This window comes from Oncorhynchus clarkii, chromosome 18, assembly GCF_045791955.1.
Source record: "Oncorhynchus clarkii lewisi isolate Uvic-CL-2024 chromosome 18, UVic_Ocla_1.0, whole genome shotgun sequence".
NCBI classification, from domain to species: Eukaryota; Metazoa; Chordata; class Actinopteri; order Salmoniformes; family Salmonidae; genus Oncorhynchus; species Oncorhynchus clarkii.
The window spans coordinates 22,714,256-22,737,721 of record NC_092164.1 but is presented as its reverse complement, the minus strand read 5'-3'; the positions used below and the strand labels follow the sequence as shown (position 1 = coordinate 22,737,721).

Genomic DNA, 23,466 nt, shown 5'->3' with positions numbered 1-23,466 from the left:
GCCACAGGTGGCAGATTGCGCCTTTACGCGCTCCACTCAACATGTGTAGCCTTTCTGCGGTGACCAGGACGCTCCAACTCACAGTTCACCACCGCCAGACACTGTCAGTGGCGCTGGGCGGCTTTGTGTCTGGTGGTCGGAGGTTCAAATCCGGAGCCAGCAGACACGTAGGACAAAATTGGCTGACAACGATAGAAACAACTCCGGGGAAGTACAAAACAATAGACGATCTACGTGGACCTAGTTTGGCCACGACGGTGTATTGGCTGTTCGTGAAGGGATATGCAGATAAGAGCCATGCGATGCAGGTAAAATGAATCCCACAGTGCCTCGCTTAATTCCTTCTGTATGGCTAACTGCCTACGTGTAGTGAGTGCACGTTATCGAGCGAATTAAGGAATATCGACGTCATTTTTAACGATGTAGACTAAGAAGCTAAATTCGATTTACCATCACAATTATAATGAATGTGAATTTTAAGAATATTTCGCAAGAGAAAAGTTAAGTCACTTATTAAACTATCCAGATCATTTCCCATCAATGAATGTCGATGTAACTTGTTTTGATGACAGCTATGATTAAACAAATGTAAAGGGTTGCGCTGATCGAATCTGGTATCAGGTTAAGTATGACACTGAGTCACCGATTTTATGCTATGTATTTTTTATTAGTTAAGTAATAAGTGGTAAATGCAATTTTCGTATATATGGGCTCTCTTTCTCACCTCGCATGGCAAATAGAGAACTGACTTGTTCCTGACAAAGATATTATAATATACTCTTGACAGAAGTAGTTCCTGCTTCCGAGCAGGCCTGTCAGAGTAGAGACTGGGCGTGGTTTAGACTCACCCAGCCTATCGTTGATTGTTGGCGCAGAGCTGGTCCCAGCCCCCGGGCGCTCCAGCAGGCACCTGGCTCCTGTTATCTAACAAAAGACCGTTGGTTCTCGCAACACTAAGTTCTGAATGTGCCCCTCCAACTCATTGCACAGTTCCTGTCTTCATGTTATTCTGTATTTTTCCATCATGAGAAAAGCCCATGGCCCTTAAACTGTTAACAATGTCTCAAGTCAGCTATGTTGCATAACACATATACATACCCACACAAGCCAACAGCAAATAATATTCCATCACATATGATATGGTAAGGGCTATAGTGTATAACACAGAACCTCACACAAAGCCTGAGGTGTGGTGTATATACCACAAAACCCAGAGGTACCTTATTGCAATTATAAACTGGTTACCAACGTAATTAGAACACTTATAATGAATTATACACTGCTCAAAAAAATAAAGGGAACACTTAAACAACACAATGTAACTCCAAGTCAATCACACTTCTGTGAAATCAAACTGTCCACTTAGGAAGCAACACTGATTGACAATAAATTTCACATGCTGTTGTGCAAATGGAATAGACAACAGGTGGAAATTATAGGCATTTAGCAAGACAGGAGTGGTTCTGCAGGTGGTACCATAGACCACTTCTCAGTTCCTATGCTTCCTGGCTGATGTTTTGGTAACTTTTGAATGCTGGCGGTGCTTTCACTCTAGTGGTAGCATGAGACGGAGTCTACAACCCACACAAGTGGCTCAGGTAGTGCAGCTCATCCAGGATGGCACATCAATGCGAGCTGTGGCAAGAAGCTTTGCTGTGTCTGTCAGCGTAGTGTCCAGAGCATGGAGGCGCTACCAGGAGACAGGCCAGTACATCAGGAGACATGGAGGAGGCCGTAGGAGGGCAACAACCCAGCAGCAGGACCGCTACCTCCGCCTTTGTGCAAGGAGGAGCACTGCCAGAGCCCTGCAAAATGACCTCCAGCAGGCCACAAATGTGCATGTGTCTGCTCAAACGGTCATAAACAGACTCCATGAGGGTGGTATGAGGGCCCGATGTCCACAGGTGGGGGTTGTGCTTACAGCCCAACACCGTGCAGGACATTTGGCATTTGCCAGAGAACACCACGATTGGCAAATTCGCCACTGGCGCCCTGTGCTCTTCACAGATGAAAGCAGGTTCACACTGAGCACGTGACAGACGTGACAGAGTCTGGAGACGCCGTGGAGAACGTTCTGCTGCCTGCAACATCCTCCAGCATGACCGGTTTGGCGGTGGGTCAGTCATGGTGTGGGGTGGCATTTCTTTGGGGGGCCGCACAGCCCCCCATGTGCTCACCAGAGGTAGCCTGACTGCCATTAGGTACCGAGATGAGATCCTCAGACCCCTTGTGAGACCATATGCTGGTGCGATTGGCCCTCGGTTCCTCCAAATGCAAGACAATGCTAGACCTCATGTGGCTGGCGTGTGTCAGCAGTTCCTGCAAGAGGAAGGCATTGATGCTATGGACCGCCCGTTCCCCAGACCTGAATCCAATTGAGCACATCTGGGATATCATGTCTCGCTCCATCCACCAACGCCACGTTGCACCACAGACTGTCCAGGAGTTGGCGGATGCTTTAGTCCAGGTCTGGGAGGAGATCCCTCAGGAGACCATCAACCACCTCATCAGGAGCATGCCCAGGCGTTTTTGGGAGGTCATACAGGCAAGTGGAGGCCACACACACTACTGAGCCTCTTGTTTTAAGGACATTACATCAAAGTTGGATCAGCCTGTAGTGTGGTTTTCCACTTTAATTTTGAGTGTGACTCCAAATCCAGACCTCCATGGGTTGATAAATTTGATTTCCATTGATAATTTTTGTGTGATTTTGTTGTCAACACATTCAACTATGTAAAGAAAAAAGTATTTAATAAGAATATTTCATTCATTCAGATCTAGGATGTGTTATTTTAGTGTTCCCTTTATTTTTTAGAGCAGTGTATATTTTTGGGTCATTCCCGTGGTACATGGTCTGACGTTATTTTGTGGCAGATGTAAAGACTAAAAACTGTTATAAATGGCCTATTTGCGAGATTTACTTATTTCAATAGGCATAGGCTACTGACTAAAATCTGGGTTTATAATTGCAATTCAATTTTGACATGGTTTGCTGAGCTACATGCAGGTAGCCTTTTGCCCCCTGATAGGCCAACATCTAATTTGAGGGAAAAGTCCACAATGAAAATGTTTAGAATGATACATTTGCAATAGAGCTGTGACCATGATCACAATTGATAACTGCAGCACTCTCAACCGGTGCTCTCTTTTTCAGTCTCACCTCTACCAATTGAATGAATGTATACTATTGTTACACAAAACTATGGTATAAGAATACCCTATACTCATCAAGAAAAAGCACAAACACCAGTACCTGGTTTCCCTTACCTATTGAAATCAAGAAGAAGAAAATAATAAGGATGAAATAGACCAGTTTACTGCTGTGCTATGTCACATGTACTGTATCTATATCAATAAAGACTAGGGTAGGACAATTTTATTTTGTAGATATTCTTAATTGAAATAAAAGATCAAGGTGGTTCTGGAAGTATTCTCAGGGTGATTATTGGGTTGTATAAACATCAGTGCTCCCCCCCCCCCCCCCCACAATGCTGGCCTTCAAATTAGTTTCTAAAGTCAGGCAAGACTGCCTCTGACAGGCTTGAGCCTGCTGCCTGAGGTTCAGAGAAACAACCCTTCTCTAACTGTGTAGCCTACTAGAAACCAGTTCTTTCAAAAGGGCATAATGCTGTCTTGAACTTACATAGTTGAGTCTAATATAACCGTTACAAATTATCAGTCATTTTGAGAAATAGGGCTCACATGTGAGCTGTCACTTCGCATAAGAAACCTTCTCTATTTGAAAAATATCCTTTTCTATAATTCTAATTTGCACTTATGAATTTACCATGTTAAATATAACTGTACTTATTTATTTGTTAAACGTTAGCTCACAGAATGAAGGGTTTTCAAGCCTTGTACAACTTTTTTTTACCCCTTCACAAACCATGGGCCGGACCAAACCGAAAGCATAATTGGCAGCAGGGCGATCCAATCATAACATTTGGAATTGAGTAGTGCTGTGAAAGCCAGTATATATGGTGGTTAAATCATTTCACATCCATCTGATATGTGAGATCATGACCCCCCCCCCCCCTCCAAGTTATGCACCTGGCTTCATGGTTGATTTGACTAATTAGGTTAATAAGTAGTTTATATACACTGAACAAAACATTAGAAGGACCTTCCTAAAATTGAGTCCACCACCTTCTTCTCTCAAAACAGCCTCAATTTGTTCGGGAATAGACTATAAGGTGTCAAAAGCATTCTACGAGGATGCTGGCCCATATTGACTCCAATGCGTCCCACAGTCGGGTCAAGTTGGTGTACATTTCCAGAATCAAAGATCTTCTCTTTTCCCCTAACCCAGGTTGAACACAAGAAATTGTACGGGCCCATCTGGCGCTCGCGGTTCGGCCCGTTTGATGTGGTGAACGTGGCGTCTCCAGAGCTTATATCCCAGGTGATCCGTCAGGAGGGCCGCTACCCAGTCCGGACAGAGCTGCCACACTGGAAGGAGTACCGCGATATGAGGGGACAGGCCTATGGACTCCATGTGGAGTGAGTGGCCAATGAACCACATCAAGGACAATTCCTAGATTGGGTGTAGGAAAGGGAATGGATAATACTTACACCCACTGTTCCCTCAAAAAATGTTGGGGCACTGAGGACATTTTAGTTCTTGTGAGCGGAAACTTTCATGTGAGAATTTTGTGCAACTTCCGCCGCACGTTTACAGTAAACCCTGCGGCTGTACCATTACAGTTTTAGACAGTAGCCAATAGGCTATTGTGGCTATTTGAGCGTAATGTAGGTCTACTGTACCAATAAAACCAATGGAACAAATCCCATAACATTTTCACGTGGAAATAGCTTTTGATTTCTGTGATATAGCTTACAGTAGTGTCATGTCTTTACTATCATTAACTGAAGACTGATAGTTTTTATCAAAGATTCTCTGAAATTAGTTACTACGCGATCAACTGAATAATCACGTAATTATTTAACTATGAAATCTGGGCACCAAGGAAAAATATTCAGATTACAAAGTTATCATTTCCTATGAGTCATCCATACATCAATTGTCTTAAATCATTGATTTATTACTAACTAAGTAATTCATAGAAATGAACCGGCATGGCGGCTTGTTAGACAAAGGGGAAATGGGGGGGTCGACTAAGAAGTCACTACAGAGTTAATTATAACCATTAAAATGCTAATCCTTTACACATGAACGCTCACTCATTCGGGAACAATTGCAATCAATATATATATATATATATATTTACGCTCAGTGTGTCGTCTTGATCGCTGGTGAAAAGTCTTTCTTTTGTAGAATTGTTCGTCTCTCTCCCTCTCTCTCTCTGTCTTGGTTAGAGGGGATAGTTCAAAGTGACATTCGTTTTAGAATGGATGTTTCGGCGGTTGTCGTTCTTCACGTTCAATGATACCAAATTCCTAGCTGCAGACTAGTAATCAATATCAAAGACTTGTTCTTATTCTGTCGGTATCGATAGTCTTAAGAGTTTAACCACGTGGGATGGTTAAAAGATTCTACAACCTTTAGCCATCTCGTAATTGAGGTAAGCTCGGTCTACAACCTTTGTCCCCCTCCTAATGGAGAAAAACATGGTCTAATGATAATTTCTCAAAGTTGGGTTTTATTCAGAATGGCAGAAGAGGGCTGTCCCAGGATGTCTGACCCTAACTGGGCTCAGGGGCGGTCCTCTGATTTAGTTAAAATCAAAAGGGAATTGTATTTGTCTTCATTAAACAGTCCACAATCATATTACATCATTATACAAACAGTATCATCCTCACTCATTCATCTTATACAACAATTAGATGTAAACCCCATATCTGAGGCTATTATATAAACAGCGTTATGGTAATGTGGCCACACCGTCTCTCTTGAGCTTCCCAAGTTGTGACAAACGCTGGATTCTTCAACCATCTTTTACACTTTCTCTGGAACATGAAATTTGTTCGTACCTCAAGTTCTGTGAGGTGGAAGGATTTCCTTTGTCCTCTGTGAAAGTTTACCCTCTCTCTAATACTGTGTGTCCATGAGGTCTTCTCGGGAATTTACGACCTCTGACCACAGCAGTCTGGTTGTATAAGCAGAGAGCGGGGGATGGTGCTCGCTGTACTCAGAGGGCAACGTCATGACATACCCCCCCTGGTGGTTTGGTTCTTGTTTGTCCTGCAAGTTACAAATCAACATATAATTATGAATACGTGATGTCCTGTTTGTAGATCATCGTTGCAGTCCCCTTTGGTGGTTGAACTTGGTAGGCTTCTCTGAAAGCAGAGCAGTCCACCACAAGGATGGCAGTTGATGTCCGGTTTTGTGATCGCCGTTGCGGTCCCTTCTAGTGATGTACCTTGGTAGGTTCCCTGGAACCTGCAAAGTACCCCAGGGAGGGCCAGGGGATGTCCTGGTTGGTGATTGCCGTTGCGGTCCCCCCCCCCCATCTGGTGGTTTACCTTGGTAGGCTCTCTGACGGCGGGGCATGCCGCCACAAGGATGGGCCGTGGGTGTCCGGATTTGGGGTCGCCTTTCCGGACTCGTCGTCTGGTCGTCGTCCAGACTGGAAGATCTGGGCAGTAACTTAGGCAGATGTTAACAACGCACACACACTCATGAAATATATATAATTACATTAATTCCCCAATGAGCGGCGTTGCGGCACTAAGTGATGGTTGTATGGGGACTTTGTTTATGGCTCTATCACTTCCGAAGTGTCAAAGGAACTGAACTGAAAAGGAATGAAAGCATAAACAAAAGATATACGAAATATAGTTCTCACACAAAAAAAAACCATCTAATTGGACTGTATTCTGTATACGTCCAATGTTCTGGCAAAATGACTATCATGGCATTGTCTCTAATGCCATATCTAGGGTTTTCCTACTTGGTGTGTTGCTTAGGCATGATCCTAAGTTGATAATTATATGATAAGTTTACAACTGTAAGGCAGTAGTTTTGGGCAGTCTACAGGGATGACCTATGGACTTCTGGGAAGAAACTGGTGAGTGCTGTAGAGTCAAAGGCCTAGAAGTAAATGTTCAACTTTATTTACTAAGGCTGGTATTTTGCTTGGACCCTTCTAGCATAAATCCTAATTGGATGTTCCGTTGTGCATGTGAGTTCATGCTTACACAAGCGCACATGTCAAGGGAAGAAAAGCAAGTATCCTGGCAGATTACAACCCGTTCAGAATGAGTCTGACGTAGTCAGGTCATTTTCAGGTCTTGGGTGGTAAGACATCAGGGCTAGACTGGAGAGAACCTTTACAAGGCCTGCGCCCGATGGTTGATTTTGGAAAGCGTTGTTGTCTGCTTTTCCACTAATGGCATAATTAGGGTTGGTATCGCTGCTGAGGTCAGAGATCAATCCATTTGCGAGTGGAGGTTTGCTAATTAGTGGGCGAGTGGGGACTACCCCCTCTGATAGCGAGTGGGGACTACCCCCTCTGATAGCGAGTGGGGACTACCCCCTCTGATAGCGAGTGGGGACTACCCCCTCTGATAGCGAGTGGGGACTACCCCCTCTGATAGCTTGCAAATATTAGAACATTTTGAACGGAAAAAATGTTTTTCCTAATTTTCCAAAGTTTGGTTTTGGAATATATTGGGAGCTGCAAAGACAATTTTAATCTATTTATAGACGTTAATGAACCATCAGTACTGGACAGTACTGTGGAAGTTGGATGTGAATGAATTTGCAAAAGTAAATTGAATTAATCAATGATAATGAATAATCAAACCTGTATAGGCTATCTGGGAATTAAACTTTAAATTCACCTGGTAAATTGGTTCATCTAGGTTACTATTGCTCAGTTTAAGGTGTCTCATTTAATTGGAAGAACCTAGAAAGGTATGTCCGACAATTTAAATAAATAAATTGAATGAGACGATAATACCCAAGCAATTGAGATTGCTGGATTATTTTAACGTGATCCACGTTTAGATTTCTAATCCTTTTATTTTTTAAAGAGATGTACTTGTGATTCTTCACCACCAGTGATGCTGAATGCTGAAATCAAACGGAAGTACAAAGGGCGGGGCTTCCATCGAGCAAGGCGGAGGAATTTAAACGGAACACAGGAAGTGAAAAATGTTCCCTCAGCTTAGCCTCTCGTGCCAGCTACAGTGCCTTGCGAAAGTATTCGGCCCCCTTGAACTTTGCGACCTTTTGCCACATTTCAGGCTTCAAACATAAAGATATAAAACTGTATTTTTTTGTGAAGAATCAACAACAAGTGGGACACAATCATGAAGTGGAACGACATTTATTGGATATTTCAAACTTTTTTAACAAATCAAAAACTGAAAAATTGGGCGTGCAAAATTATTCAGCCCCCTTAAGTTAATACTTTGTAGCGCCACCTTTTGCTGCGATTACAGCTGTAAGTCGCTTGGGGTATGTCTCTATCAGTTTTGCACATCGAGAGACTGAAATGTTTTCCCATTCCTCCTTGCAAAACAGCTCGAGCTCAGTGAGGTTGGATGGAGAGCATTTGTGAACAGCAGTTTTCAGTTCTTTCCACAGATTCTCGATTGGATTCAGGTCTGGACTTTGACTTGGCCATTCTAACACCTGGATATGTTTATTATTGAACCATTCCATTGTAGATTTTGCTTTATGTTTTGGATCATTGTCTTGTTGGAAGACAAATCTCCGTCCCAGTCTCAGGTCTTTTGCAGACTCCATCAGGTTTTCTTCCAGAATGGTCCTGTATTTGGCTCCATCCATCTTCCCATCAATTTTAACCATCTTCCCTGTCCCTGCTGAAGAAAAGCAGGCCCAAACCATGATGCTGCCACCACCATGTTTGACAGTGGGGATGGTGTGTTCAGGGTGATGAGCTGTGTTGCTTTTACGCCAAACATAACGTCTTGCATTGTTTACAAAAAGTTCAATTTTGGTTTCATCTGACCAGAGCACCTTCTTCCACATGTTTGGTGTGTCTCCCAGGTGGCTTGTGGCAAACTTTAAACAACACTTTTTATGGATATCTTTAAGAAATGGCTTTCTTCCATAAAGGCCAGATTTGTGCAACATACGACTGATTTTTGTCCTATGGACAGAGTCTCCCACCTCAGCTGTAGATCTCTGCAGTTCATCCAGAGTGATCATGGGCCTCTTGGCTGCATCTCTGATCAGTCTTCTCCTTGTATGAGCTGAAAGTTTAGAGGGACGGCCAGGTCTTGGTAGATTTGCAGTGGTCTGATACTCCTTCCATTTCAATATTATCGCTTGCACAGTGCTCCTTGGGATGTTTAAAACTTGGGAAATCTTTTTGTATCCAAATCCGGCTTTAAACTTCTTCACAACAGTATCTCGGACCTGCCTGGTGTGTTCCTTGTTCTTCATGATGCTCTCTGCGCTTTTAACGGACCTCTGAGACTATCACAGTGCAGGTGCATTTATACGGAGACTTGATTACACACAGGTGGATTGTATTTATCATCATTAGTCATTTAGGTCAACATTGGATCATTCAGAGACCCTCACTGAACTTCTGGAGAGAGTTTGCTGCACTGAAAGTAAAGGGGCTGAATAATTTTGCACGCCCAATTCTTCAGTTTTTGATTTGTTAAAAAAGTTTGAAATATCCAATAAATGTCGTTCCACTTCATGATTGTGTCCCACTTGTTGTTGATTCTTCACAAAAAAATACAGTTTTATATCTTTATGTTTGAAGCCTGAAATGTGGCAAAAGGTCGCAAAGTTCAAGGGGGCCGAATACTTTCGCAAGGCACTGTATATCATGTTCTAAGCACAAAATAGGGTCCCTTTCACCATGTAAAGGGTGGGTTTACTAGTGATGTCTCACGTTAAACCTTTCGGCATACTTTGCTAGCGTTATGTTGACCGGAGCGACACGGTACATAATATGATATGCCTGTAGTCTGTCCACACTGGTGTAGGCAACTAAATACTTGGGCTCGGTCACCGAACGAATATCTTCTAATTTCTAACCTTTCTGACTCTAGTACCGTTTGGCCTAACGGACTAAATCTGGAATTTATCACTCATTGCTCTGATGCTAAAAACCACTACTGGAGACGCTCTGGAGCCTCTTCAAATGGGAACACACACACACAACCAATTTGAATGTATACAAAGCAGTCTGTTTGCACAATTGATATATAGAATTCCACAGCGAAGTCTAATTCTATCAAAGTCTAATTATATTCTATTCCTCACAACGGGGCGTCATAAATGTATATTATCAAAATGACCCAAACGTGCATCCTAGTTTTAAAGTCCTCACAGGGGGCACCAGACTTCATTAACTGAAGACTGATAGTTTTTTATCAAAGATTCTCTGTAATTAGTTACTATGCGATCAACTGATTAATCACGTAACTATAATTAACTATGAAATCGGGGCACCAAGGAAAAATATTCAGATTACAAAGTTATCATTTCCTAAAATAACTTTTCAGATATTTTATCTGATCAATTAGTCTTCAAATTAATGAATTGTTTATTTTAACTCACGTTAGTCTCATTCCAAACGTTGGTTATCTGCACGAACCCAGTCTTCACTATAATTGTCTTAAATCATTGATTTATTACTAACTAAGTAATTCACAGAAATGAACCGGCATGGCGGCTTGTTAGACAAAGGGGAAATGGGGGGGTCGACTAAGAAGTCACTACAGAGTTAATTATAACCATTAAAATGCTAATCACTTACACATGAACGCTCACTCATTCGGTAACAATTGCAATCAATATATATATATTTACGCTCACTGTGTCGTCTTGATTGCTGGTGAAAAGTCTTTCTTTTGTAGAATTGTCCGTCTCTCTCCCTCTCTCTTGGTTAGAGGGGATAGTTCAAAGTGCCATTCGTTTTAGAATGGATGATAATTTCTCAAAGTTGGGTTTTATTCAGAATGGCAGAAGAGGGCTGTCCCAGGATGTCTGACCCTAACTGGGCTCAGGGGCGGTCCTCTGATTTAGTTCAAATCAAAAGGGAATTGTATTTGTCTTCATTAAACAGTCCACAATCATATTACACCATTATACAAACAGTATCATCCTCACTCATTCATCTTATACAACAATTAGATGTAAACCCCATATCTGAGGCTATTATATAAACAGCGTTATGGTCTCTCTTGAGCTTCCCAAGTTGTGACAAACGCACCAGTTTGTAGCTGGATTCTTCACCGATCTTTTACACTTTCTCTGGAACATGAAATTTCTTCGTACCTCAAGTTCTGTGAGGTGGAAGGATTTCCTTTGTCCTCTGTGAAAGTTTACCATCTCTCTAATACTGTGTGTCCATGTGGTCTTCTCAGGAATTTACGACCTCTGACCACAGCAGTCTGGTTGTATAAGCAGAGAGTGGGGGATGGTGCTCGCTGTACTCAAAGAGGGCAACGTCATGACAGTAGCTTATATGTGGTGTTCAATGCAGGCCTATATTGCATTAGATTTTTAATAGCGTTTTTACATTATGAAACGCTTGTATTAATAATGTTTTACTTGGTCTGTAACACCATGGGCCAAATAGTTGACTGTAAATTGTATTGTATGATGCAAGAAACCACTTTACAAAATAAAATGTATTATTACTGCCATACAGAGAATTAGACAAGGTAGGACATTCAAGCATGTCTCAAAATACAACACTGCCCCTTTAATTAAGATGTAAGCTTTTTACCTGATTAGCTTTTCAAAGAGAGTACTCACCCCCCTTGGCATTTGTCCTATTTTGTTGCCTTACAACCTGGAATTAAAATATATATTTTTTGGGGGGGGGTTGTATCATTTGATTTACACAACCACCACTTTGAAGATGCAAAATATATTTTGTGAAACAAACAAGAAATAAGACAAAAGAAACAGAACTTGAGCATGCATAACTATTCACCCCCCCCCCCAAGTCAATACTTTGTAGAGCCACCTTTTGCAGCAATTACAGTTGCAAGTCTCTTGGGATATGTCTCTATAAGCTTGGTACATCTAGCCACTGGGATTTTTGCCTATTCTTCAAGGCAAAACTGCTCCAGCTCCTTCAAGTTGGATAGGTTCCTGCTGGTGTACAGCAATCTTTAAGTCATACCACAGATTCTCAATTGGATTGAGATCTGGACTTTGACTAGGCCATTCCAAGACGTTTAAATGTTTCCCCTTAAACCACTCAAGTGTTGCTTTTGCAGTATGCTTAGTGTCATTGTGCTGCTGGAAGGTGAACCTCTGTCCCAGTCTCAAATCTCGTTTCAAAAGACAAACAGGTTTCCCTGAAGAATTTCTCTGTATTAACGCCATCCATCATTCCTTCAATTCTGACCAGTTTCCCAGTCCCTGCCGATGAAAAACATCCCCACAGCATGATGCTGCCACCACTATGCTTTACTGGTGTTCTCCGGGGGGGGATAGTATTCTCGGGGTGATGAGAGGTGTTGGGTTTGTGCCAGACATAGCGTTTTCCTTGATGGCCCAAAAGCTAAATTTTTGTCTCATCTGACAAGGTACTTCTTCCATATATTTGGGGAGTCTCCCACATCCCTTTTGGCAAACATCAAACATGTTTGCTTATTTTCTTCTTTCGGCTTTTTTTCCGGCCACTCTTCCGTAAAGCCCAGCTCTGTGGAGTGTATGGCTTAAAGTGGTCCTACGGACAGATACTCCAATCTCTGCTGTGGAGCTTTGCAGCTCCTTTGTGGTTATCCTTAGTCTCTTTGTTGCCTCTCTGATTAATGCCCTCCTTGCCTGGTCCGTGAGTTTTGGTGGGCGGCCCTCTCTTGGCAGGTTTGTCGTGGTGCCATATTATTTCCATTGTTTAAATAATGGATTTAAATGGTTCTCCGTGGGATGTTCAAAGTTTCTGATATTTTTTTAGAACCCAACCCTGATCTGTACTTCTCCACAACTTTGTCCCTGACCTGTTTGGAGAGCTCCTTGGTCTTCATGGTGTCGCTTGCTTGGTGGTGCCCCTTGCTTTGTGGTGTTGCTGGGGCCTTTCAGAACACGTGTGTGTGTGTGTGTGTATACATACTGAGATCATGTGACACTTAGATTGTACACAGGTGGACTTTACTTAATTAATTATGTGTCTTCTGAAGGTAATTGGTGCACCAAAGAAAATAGGAAAAACGCCAAGGGGGTGAATACTTTTGCAAGGCACTGTATATTTGAGCAATAAGGCACCTCGGGGTTGTGGTATATGGCCAATATACCACAGCTAAGGGATGATCTTATGCACGACACAACATGGAGTGGCTAGATACAGCCTGTCAGAAAAATCAGCATTCAGGGCTCGAACCACCCAGTTCATAATTTTGATACGATCACAGAAGAAAAAAAACGTTAATCTATATAGTGCAAACTAATGCGGCGAACTCAAGAAAGTTAGGTCTCTGCATGGCATTTCTTCAGCTCGCCAGTCCTGGAGGAGGTGCGTAGCATAGAGGGAACATTGCTTACACCCTATGCTTCAAAGATACACTATGACTGTTATTGGTAATAAATCATTGCCTTGGGTAAAAGCAATGTTGGTCTGGTTTGAGGAAACCATGGTCCTACAGGTAAACTTGTTTCAGTAGTTCCTCCAACTCAACATTATCCATCTAACCTACAGGTAACTGCCAAAATAAAGGAAACGCCAACATAGCGTCTTACATGGGGCATTGGGCCGCCGCTAGTCGCCAGAAAAGCTTGAATGCGCCTTCGCATAGATTCTACAAGTGTCTGGGAACTCTATTGGAAGGATCTGACACCATTATTCCATGAGAATGTAATCGTTTTGTTGATGGTGGTGGAAAGAGCTGTCTCAGACACCGCTCTATAATCTTCCATAAGTGTTCATTTGGGTTGAGATCTAGTGACTGACATACACACTTTAAACCCCCTTCGCTCAATTGAGAATTTCAATTTCAAAAGTCACTGAGATCTCTTCTTCTAGCCACGGTAGCCAAAATAATAGGCAACTGGGCATTTTTAGACATGACCCGAAGCTTGGTGGGATGTTCCCCTGCTTAATTAACTCAGGAACCACACCTGTGTGAAAGCAGCTGCTTTCAATATACTTTGTATCCCTCGTTACTGAAGTTTTCTCTTTATTTTGGCCGTGACCTGTAGATATACCTCCACCCCTTTATTCTGAATATCTACTGTAGATTCACTGTCTGTCTCCTCTCCTCTCCTACAGTAAAGGCCTACAGTGGTACCGTATCCGTAGTGTCCTGAATCCAAAGATGCTGAAGCTAGCGGAGGTGTCTGCGTACGCGCCTGTCATCCACCAGGTGGTAGGGGACCTGCTACAGCGTATTGAGAGGCTCCGCCTCCGCAGTCAGGACCACACCACCGTACCAGACCTCACCGCAGAGCTCTACAAGTTTGGCTTTGAAGGTGTGATACCATTGGTTCATTCAGAATTTTTGTATGCCCCTTCAGAAACACACACACACCCAGTGGGGTTGGAAGCCAGGGTCTGCCACAGTGCCCATAGAGCAGCTTAGGTGCCTTGCTCAGGGGCACATCGGCAGGAGATGGCATCTCGGATACCTAGAATCCCACCAGCTCTGTGTAGTCCTCATTGTTCACTGTGTTCTGTCCATCCCTGCAGGGATCTCTTCCATCCTGTTTGAGACGCGGATGGGTTGTCTGCAGGAGGAGATCCCTAAGGACACGCTGAAGTTCATCGCTGCAGCCAACGACATGCTAACCCTGTCTGAGACCGTCCTCTTCCTCCCGCTCTGGACACGCAACGTCCTGCCCTTCTGGAAGCGATTTGTCCAAGCCTGGGACGACCTGGTGAATGTAGGTATGTTTGCAAATAATGTCAGGGGCTCCTTCTATTGAGCGACAAGCGGACTTAAATGTGTAGGTGGAAAGTAGACATGGTAGGTTCGACCTCCACAATGCAAGCATATGGTTGTTTCTATTGCCCTGTCAATTGCACGTCAGCCGCTAAGCACCGTTGAGAAGTGTCGGAAATCGCAGACCTATGTGGGAACTTTGTTAATGTGGGAGGCAACCTGTCTGCCTAGGGAGACTAACTGTTGAGCTATGTTCACTATTGAGACTCATTTTGTGTGTGTTTGTGTGCGTCCCCTGCATGAACGTGTGTGTTGAATGTATTTCTACATAAACCCTCAGCTCAGGGTCTGATTGACCATAAGTTGGCGCAGATGGATGCCCAGGTGCTTGCTGGGAAGAAGTTGGACGGGATGTACCTCACCTACCTGCTGTCCTGTGATAAACTGACCCTGGGAGAGGTGTACATCAGCATCACAGAGCTGTTGCTGGGCGGAGTGGACACGGTGAGAGGAGAGGGTCATGGGAGGTCATACAGAGAGGAGGGTGGTGCCATACACAACAGCAGGGTCACGTTCAGTAGGGTACACCGTAAACAAACCTTTTGAAACAGAAAATGAACATGTGAATTTCTCATTGGCAAAATGCTATTATTTCCTCTATATTTCAGTGTTTTCTTCTGTTTTGTGACTACTGGACACATCCTAGGGAATGGGTGGAGGTGTATTTTGGCTTTAAGATTACATGATTCAGGCCTCCCGGTTGGCGCAGTGGTTAAGGGCGCTGTACTGCAGCGCCAGCTGTGCCATCAGAGTCCCTGGGTTCGCGCCCAGGCTCTGTCGTAACCGGCCGCGACCGGGAGGTCCGTGGGGCGACGCACAATTGGCCTAGCGTTGCCCGGGTTAGGGGAGGGCTTGGTCGGTAGGGGTGTTCTTGTCTCATTGCGCACCAGCGACTCCTGTGGCGGGCTGGGCGCAGTGTGCCCAGCCCACCACAGGAAAAAAAAAAGATTACATGATTCTGCCCAGGCCATAAATACTGAGACCATTTCCTTTAGTTTGTTGACATATATATTTGCAGTGTAATTATTATTTTTTTTTTAGTGGGTACAATATGTAGTCGTACACAAACGCATGTAACCACAGACATACACACAGTAACCATACAAACACAGCAGGACCTGCCTGACTGCATTCCCTGGTGCAGTCTGGGCTTGTCTTTGTCAAGAGCCACTTGCTGCTATCTGGGATCTGTTGCGGAGTAAAACGCCAAGCCTCGAGCTCTATTTATTCCACCTTTTATGTAACGTCATCAAGATAAAAATGTGTTTTGCTCACTGGAAATCAGTGTTTTCACTTTTATTCAATGACTAGATGTCACTTGAAAGGATCTAATGTTCCAAAGTCATTTCCTCAGCTGCTTTAATGATGAATTGATATCAATAAATGTTGATGATCACTTGATAACTTGTCTCTGATACAGCCTCCACCACTCCCTCAACTGAATTTTTTTTTTTTTTTTTTAAACATCAGCATTTTAATTGTCCAAGTCAAATTTCCCCGCAGGGACAATAAAGTATACTGAACAAAAATCTAAACGCAACAATTTCAAAGATTTTACTAAGTTACAGTTCATTTAAGGAAATGAGTCAATTGAAATGTATTAATTAGGCCCTAACCTATGGATTTCACATGACTGGGAACACAGATATGCATCTGTTGGTCACAGATACCTTAAAAGAAAAAGTAGGGCCTGCCGAGTGGCACAGCGGTCTAAGGCACTGCAGTGCTTGAGGCGTCACTACAGATCCAGGTTCGATCCCGGACTGTGTCGCAGCTGGCCGCGACTGGGAGACCCATGAGGCGACGCATAATTGTCCCAGCGTCATCCGGGTTAGGGGAGGGCGCATGTACCTTGACACGGTCGCCAGTTGTACGGTGTTTCCTCCGACACATTGGTGCAGCTGGTTTCCGGGTTAAGCGAGCAGTGTGTCAAGAAGCAGTGCGGCTTGGCAGGGTCGTGTTTCGGAGGACGCGTGGCTCTTGACCTTCACCTCACCCGAGTCCGTATGGGAGTTGCAGCGATGGGACAAGACTGCAACTACTAATTGGGGTAAAAATAATAATAAAATGAGAGAAAAGCTGGGGCATGTATCAGAAAACCAGTCAGTATCTGGTGTGACCACCATTTGCCTCATGCAGCGCGACATCTCTTTCACATCGAGTCGATCAGGCTGTTGGTTGTGGTATCTTACTCCTCTTCAATGGCTGCAAATTTGCTGGATATGGGCGGAACTGGAACACGCTGTCGTACACGTCGAACAAGATTATTCCAAACATGCTCAATGGGTAACATGTCTGGTGAGTATGCAGGCCATGGAAGAACTGGGACATTGTCAGCTCCCGGGAATTGTGTACAGATCCTTGCGATATGGGGACGTGCATTATCATGCTGAAACATGAGGTGATGGCAGCGGATGAATGGCACGACAATGGACCTCAGGATCTCATCACGGTATCTCTGGGATTTCAAATTGCCATTGCTAAAATGCAATTGTGTTCATTGTCCGTAGCTTATGCCTGCCTATACCATAACCCCACCGCCACCATGGGGCATTCTGTTTACAATGTCGACATCATCAAACCGCTCGCCCACACGATGCCATACACGTGGTCTGCGGTTTGGAGGCCGGTTGGACATACTGCCAAATTCTCTAAAACAACATTGGAGGTGGCTTATGGTAGAGTAATGAACATTCGATTCTCTGGCTACAGCTCTGGTGGACATTCCTGCAATCAGCATACCAATTGCACGCTCCTTCAAAAATTGAGACATCTGTGGCAGTGTGACAAAACTGCACATTTTAGAAAAGAACCCAGAGTCTCTGGTGGCACAGCTAGCACTGCGATGCAGTTCCTTAGACCACTGCGCCACCCGGGAGGCCTTTAATCGGCTTCTTGATGTGCCACCCTTGTCAGGTGTATGGATTATCTCGGCAAATGAGAAATGCTCACTAACAATTGTGCACAACATTTGAGAGAAATAAGCTTTTTGTGAGTGGACAATTTCTGGGATCTTTTATTTCAGGTCATGAAACATGGGACCAACCCTTTACATGTTGTGTTTTTTTATATTTTTGTTCCGTATATATCATATCACTTCACCCTAAGTAAACCCCTCTTTCTTTCTATCGTCCTTCTCCTTTCGCCTCAGACGTCCAACACCTTGTCGTGGGCATTGTACCAGTTGGCTCGCGACGCCGCGTCTCAGGACAGGCTGTACCTTGAGATCATGTCTGTGTGTCCGGGAAGACAGCAGCCCAGATCAGAGGACCTGAGCAGGATGCCCTACCTGAAGGCTGTCATCAAGGAGACTCTGAGGTGAACACACACACGCACGTAGGCACGGGTGCATGTACACGTAACACACATCCAGGTTCTGAGGTGAACACACACACGCACGTAGGCACGGGTGCATGTACACGTACACACATCCAGGTTCTGAGGTGAACACACACACGCACGTAGGCACGGGTGCATGTACACGTAACACACATCCAGGTTCTGAGGTGAACACACACACGCACGTAGGCACGGGTGCATGTACACGCACACACATCCAGGTTCTGAGGTAAACACACACACACACGCGAGCGCACCAAGAACAGCGACCTGCAACTGGCCTCTTGTTTTGAGCATGCCTGGTCAAAGAGAGATTGTGTGCATGCGTGTGCTTGCATTTCCCTTTCCCTAATTATACCGATGATGATAATGACTGATAAGTGAGTGCAGAGGGTCAAGGTATGGGACATGCTTTTTGGACAGTGTATATAAGGGGGGGCGGCAGTGTCCTTATATAACCTGAACGGTGTGTTCAAATGTTGTAAAGAACAGGTGTAAACTAACAGTGAAATGCTTACGGGTCCTTCCCAACAATGCAGAATACAATATATATATTTTTAATAATAATAATAAATAAAAGACATTAACACAAGGAATAAATACACAATAAGTCATGTTTACTTGGCTATATACACGATGTATCAATACTAAGTCGATGTGCAGGGGTATGAGGTAATTGAGGTAGATATGCATATATCGGTAGGGGTAAAGTGACTAGGCAACAGGATAGGATAGACAGAAGCAGCAGCGTATGTGATGAGTGTGGATGTGTGTGTGTGGCAAATGTGTGCCTGTGTTACCTGTGGTTGAGTGTGTCAAGAGAATTTAGTTCTCGTGTTCATTAACCAATATAGTTCACAAGCCGTCTCACATTGTCTGCCACCTGTTAAACAATAATACAAGCCCAAGGGCTCTCCCCTCCCTGGGTGGGGACAGAATGTCCTGTAAGGAACACAGTATTCCAGCCGGTCTGACGATAGCTCCATTAGTTTCTAACAAGGAACAGAAAGTCTTTGTTCTAATTCAGAACTAAAACCACACACATTATATTCAGTGTTATGATTATAATAAGATTCATACATTCATTACAGTGACAGTAGTGTTCTGTTTAGTTATAGTTCTACGTTAAATGTATACATCCTTTAGTCATTATTCATAAAAATCCCATAACAAGTGTGTGTATGTGTTAGTGTAAGTATGCGTCAAAAAGAGTGTAAAAAGGGTCAATGCAGATAGTTCAGGTACCTACAGTTGAAGTCGGAAGTTTACATACAAATCTGTTGGATTCATTAAAACTCCACACATTTCTTGTTAACAAACTATCGTTTTGGCAAGTCAGTTTGGACATCTACTTTGTGAATGACACAAGTCATTTTTCCAACAATTGTTTACAGACAGATTATTTAACTTATCATTCACTGTATCACAATTCCAGTGGGTCAGAAGTTTACATACACTAAGTTGACTGTGCCTTTAAACAGCTTGGAGAATTCCAGAAAATGATGTCATGGCTTTAGAAGCTTCTGATAGGCTAATTGACATCATTTGAGTCAATTGGAGGTGTACCTGTGGATGTATTTCAGGGCCTACCTTCAAACTCGGTGCCTTTTCGCTTGACATCATGGAAAATCTAGTCTGGAAATTGCTCCCAAGGATGAACCAAAACACCTGAAGGTACCACATTCATCTGTACAAACATAGTACGCAAGTATAAACAGCATGGGACCACGCAGACGTCATACCGCTCAGGAAGGAGACACGTTCTGTCTTCTAGAGATGAACGTACTTTGGTGCGAAAAGTGCAAATCAATCCCAGAACAACAGCAAAGGACCTTGTGAAGATGCTGGAAAAAACAGGTACAAAAGTATCTTTATCCACAGTAAAATTAGTCCTATATCGACATAACCTGAAAGGCCACTCAGCAAGGAAGAAGCCACTACTCCAAAACCTCCATAAAAAAGCAAGACTACGGTTTGCAACTGCACATGGGGACAAAGATCGTACTTTTTGGAGAAATGTCTTCTGGTCTGATAAAACAAAAATAGAACTGTTTGGCCATATTGACCATCGTTATGTTTGGAGGAAAAAGGGGGATGCTTGCAAGCCGAAGAACACCATCCCACTCGTGAAGCTCGGGGTTGGCATCATGTTGTGGGGGTGCTTCACAAAATAGATGGCATCATGAGGGAGGAAAATTATGTGGATATATTGAAGCAACATCTCAAGACATCAGTCAGGAAGTTAAAGCTTGGTCGCAAATGGGTCTTCCAAATGGACAATGACCCCAAGCATACTTCCAAAGTTGTGGCAAAATGGCTTAAGGACAACAAAGTCAAGGTATTGGAGTGACCATCACAAAGCCCTGACCACAATCCTATAGAAAATGTGTGGGCAGAACTGAAAAAGCGTGTGCGAGCAAGGAGGCCTACAAACCTGACTCAGTTACACCAGCTCTGTCAGGAGGAATGGGCCAAAATTCACCCAACTTATTGTGGGAAGCTTGTGGAAGGCTACCTGAAACATTTGACCCAAGTTAAACAATTTAAAGGCAATGCTACCAAATACTAATTGAGTGTATGTAAACTTCTGACCCACTGGGAATGTGATGAAAGAAATAAAAGCTGTAATAACTATTGTTCTGACATTTCACATTCTTAAAATAAAGTGGTGATCCTAACTGACCTAAGACACAGAATTTTTACTCTGATTAAATGTCAGGAATTGTGAAAAACTGAGTTTAAATGTATTTGGCTAAGGTGTATGTAAACTTACGACTTCAACTGTATATGGTTAACTATTAATTAGAAGCTGTTCAGGAGCCTTTTGCTCCCAGACTTAGTGCTCCGGTACCGTTTGCTGTGCGGTAGCAGAGAGAACAGTTGATGATTTGGGTGGCCTCTGACACCAGCTAGTATGGAAATCCTGAATGACAGGCTTATAGAAAGAAATTGGCCCCCTCCACCTCTTCCTATATGGTCATAGCCATTTCTCCCGTGTGTCCTTGATTTTCTAATGATTCAAATGCTCAATAACAGCATCTAGGTCAGAATCACAACCTGCCATTGCCAACTCTCTCTGGTGTTCAGGTGTATTAAAACTTTACTAAATACCAATGCTAAGTACCTTAGTACCTTACTGAACATTCCTCGCCACACAAAGGTTTATTTAAGGCAGTCCTACAGAGGCTACCATGTTGCTGAAGCTGTTCTCTCTGCAGGATGTACCCTGTAGTTCCAGGGAATGGCCGTCTAACCGTAGACAATGACGTTGTTGTGGACAACTACTGGTTCCCAAAGAAGGTAGGGGCAGGCGATGATGAGAGAAAGATAAACACCCCTCTCTTTCACCTTTGTCAATACTTAAGATTATTATTTTTTTATCCCCCGAAGGATGTGATGTAATTTCCATGAAATTCTGTCACTCTCTTTACTTCCTATACATCTACTTCTTCCTATTCCCCTCTCCCAGACCCAGTTCCATCTGTGTCACTATGCTGCCAGTCATGACGAGCGGGAGTTTGTGGATGCAGAGTGTTTCAGGCCTGAGCGTTGGCTGCGAGGGGACCCAGAGTCGTACCAACACCACCCCTACAGCTCTATACCCTTCGGGGTGGGCGTGAGAGCCTGTGTGGGCAAGAGAGTGGCAGAGCTAGAGATGTACTTTGCCCTCTCCAGGGTGAATAAGAGAAGTATTTCATTGAGATTTTCAAGGAAGTATTGAGTAATAAAAAGCCATCAGTGCCAAAATGATGTTACCAGACGGTTGAAGGTGATTGTTGTTGGATGATTTTGTCCATCGTCTGTGGTGATTGGCTAATGTTAAGTCCCCAGAAGCAATCGGAGAGAGTGTGGGAACTTAAGTGTGCAACACTTACTACAGGGGTGACGAACCCCATTTTTATGAGCTGCGCAATATTCTGCTTTTACTACCCCAGTTGGCAAAATTTGGCATGGGATATTATAAAATACTTAATTTTATGGTTGTAAACTGATTCTCTGGCTAGAGAGACGTCAGACAACCAGGTGGCCCATTAACACTAAACCCTTGACCTTGAACTCTTGTCGCCCCGCTACAGCTGATGCAGCATTATGAGATCCAGCCAGAGGACGGGGCCCCGACCACAGAGCCCAAGACTAGAACACTGCTTATCCCGTCCAAACCCATCAACCTGCGCTTCCTACCCCGAGCCTGAGGAGGGTGCCAGGGAGTTATAGAAAGGGATTGACAGGAGGGCCTGGTGTTGTGCTGTGATGTGGTAACCTCCAGTCCCCTAGATCCCCTTAAACATAGCCGCAGGAAGTAGTTTGGTTGGGGGGCGATGCTGAAAAATAAAGTTTGCTCGTGATGGCTATATCGGTCTGCTAATACAGGACTATTAAAGTATTATACTTTTGTGGAAAAATATTTTCTAAATGTATATAGATTTTTTTAATGCTGATTTTTCAGGGGGTGCAGTAGCACCCTCAGCACCCCTATTTCCTGTGGCTATGCCCTCAAATCAAATCTGATTCATATCAGGTATATCAGAGGTGGGGCCTAGTGGTTAGTGCGTTGGGACTAGTAACCGGAAGGTTGCAAATATCCCTGAACTGACAAGGTACAAATCTGTTATTCTGCCCCTGAACAGGCAGTTAACCCACTGTTCCTAGGCCGTCATTGAAAATAAGAATTTGTTCTTAACTAAAAAAAAGTTTTTAAAAAAGAGGTGGGACCTTTGTTCTGTTGACCTTTACTACGACACCAATACTTACTGCCCCTTAATAAATGCACATTGGTGTTGAGGAGAAATGTATCACTGTGTGTGTGTGAAGGGCATTATAATATCATTAGATGCTAATACACTTTGAATATTTGTCTAGGGTATTGGCCATCAACCTTTTACTGCATTAAAAGTCTCTATGAAATGTGAACTTATGTGCCCACATTGTTTTCCTATGTCCTATATTAGCATTTAACAAGTGCTGGAAACTCTGTGGTCCATACACAGATTAAAAGATGGGTTTTTATTTACGTTAAATATTAGTTTGTATTGATGTTATTTATTAGGTTTAACTAAAGGGGAAAAGTAAGTTGTGTTAAATACAGTAGGTTGCAACTTGAAATATAGGTTTGTTAATAACAGTTGGCGTTGAATCATATATTTGGTTTCAACAAATGTAGTTTTTTATTTTATTTATTTAGAACATAACTCATTTACTTGTAACTTGTTGAAGCATATTTTTTTTTACAGTACAGGCCACATAGGCACCAATACTGTCGGCAGTTTTATGGATGAATAGGCCTACATTTTACATCTCACATGTGGGCTATATTATAGGCCCATAGCCAACCTAGACATA

At 43.3% G+C, this 23,466-nt stretch overlaps 1 protein-coding gene across 2 annotated transcripts; it reads left to right on the top strand.

Moving 5' to 3' along the window:
- The first annotated feature begins 41 nt into the window (after positions 1 to 41).
- On the top strand, positions 42 to 23,037 carry LOC139373214 (sterol 26-hydroxylase, mitochondrial-like). 2 transcript variants are annotated; one of them, XM_071113434.1, is made up of 9 exons: positions 42 to 308; positions 4,310 to 4,500; positions 14,118 to 14,317; positions 14,535 to 14,732; positions 15,068 to 15,231; positions 17,939 to 18,105; positions 21,345 to 21,426; positions 21,596 to 21,802; positions 22,203 to 23,037. In XM_071113434.1, the coding sequence occupies exons 1-9, from the start codon at positions 42 to 44 to the stop codon at positions 22,317 to 22,319; spliced, it is 1,593 nt and encodes a 530-aa protein (XP_070969535.1). In that variant the 3' UTR covers positions 22,320 to 23,037. The 2 variants fall into 2 exon arrangements, with proteins under 2 accessions (XP_070969535.1, XP_070969536.1); XM_071113435.1 differs by lacking the exon at positions 4,310 to 4,500 and having other exon boundaries at positions 81 to 308.
- Positions 23,038 to 23,466: the final 429 nt, after the last annotated feature.

Excerpts from the sequence above, each read along its gene's own strand:
- LOC139373214 (XM_071113434.1), top strand. The coding sequence starts at position 42 with ATGTGTAGCCTTTCTGCGGTGACCAGGACGCTCCAACTCACAGTTCAC. Across the intron at positions 14,733-15,067 it reads GGACGACCTGGTGAATGTAG|CTCAGGGTCTGATTGACCAT; the intron begins GTATGTTTGCAA and ends ATAAACCCTCAG. Across the intron at positions 21,803-22,202 it reads TGTACTTTGCCCTCTCCAGG|CTGATGCAGCATTATGAGAT; the intron begins GTGAATAAGAGA and ends GCCCCGCTACAG.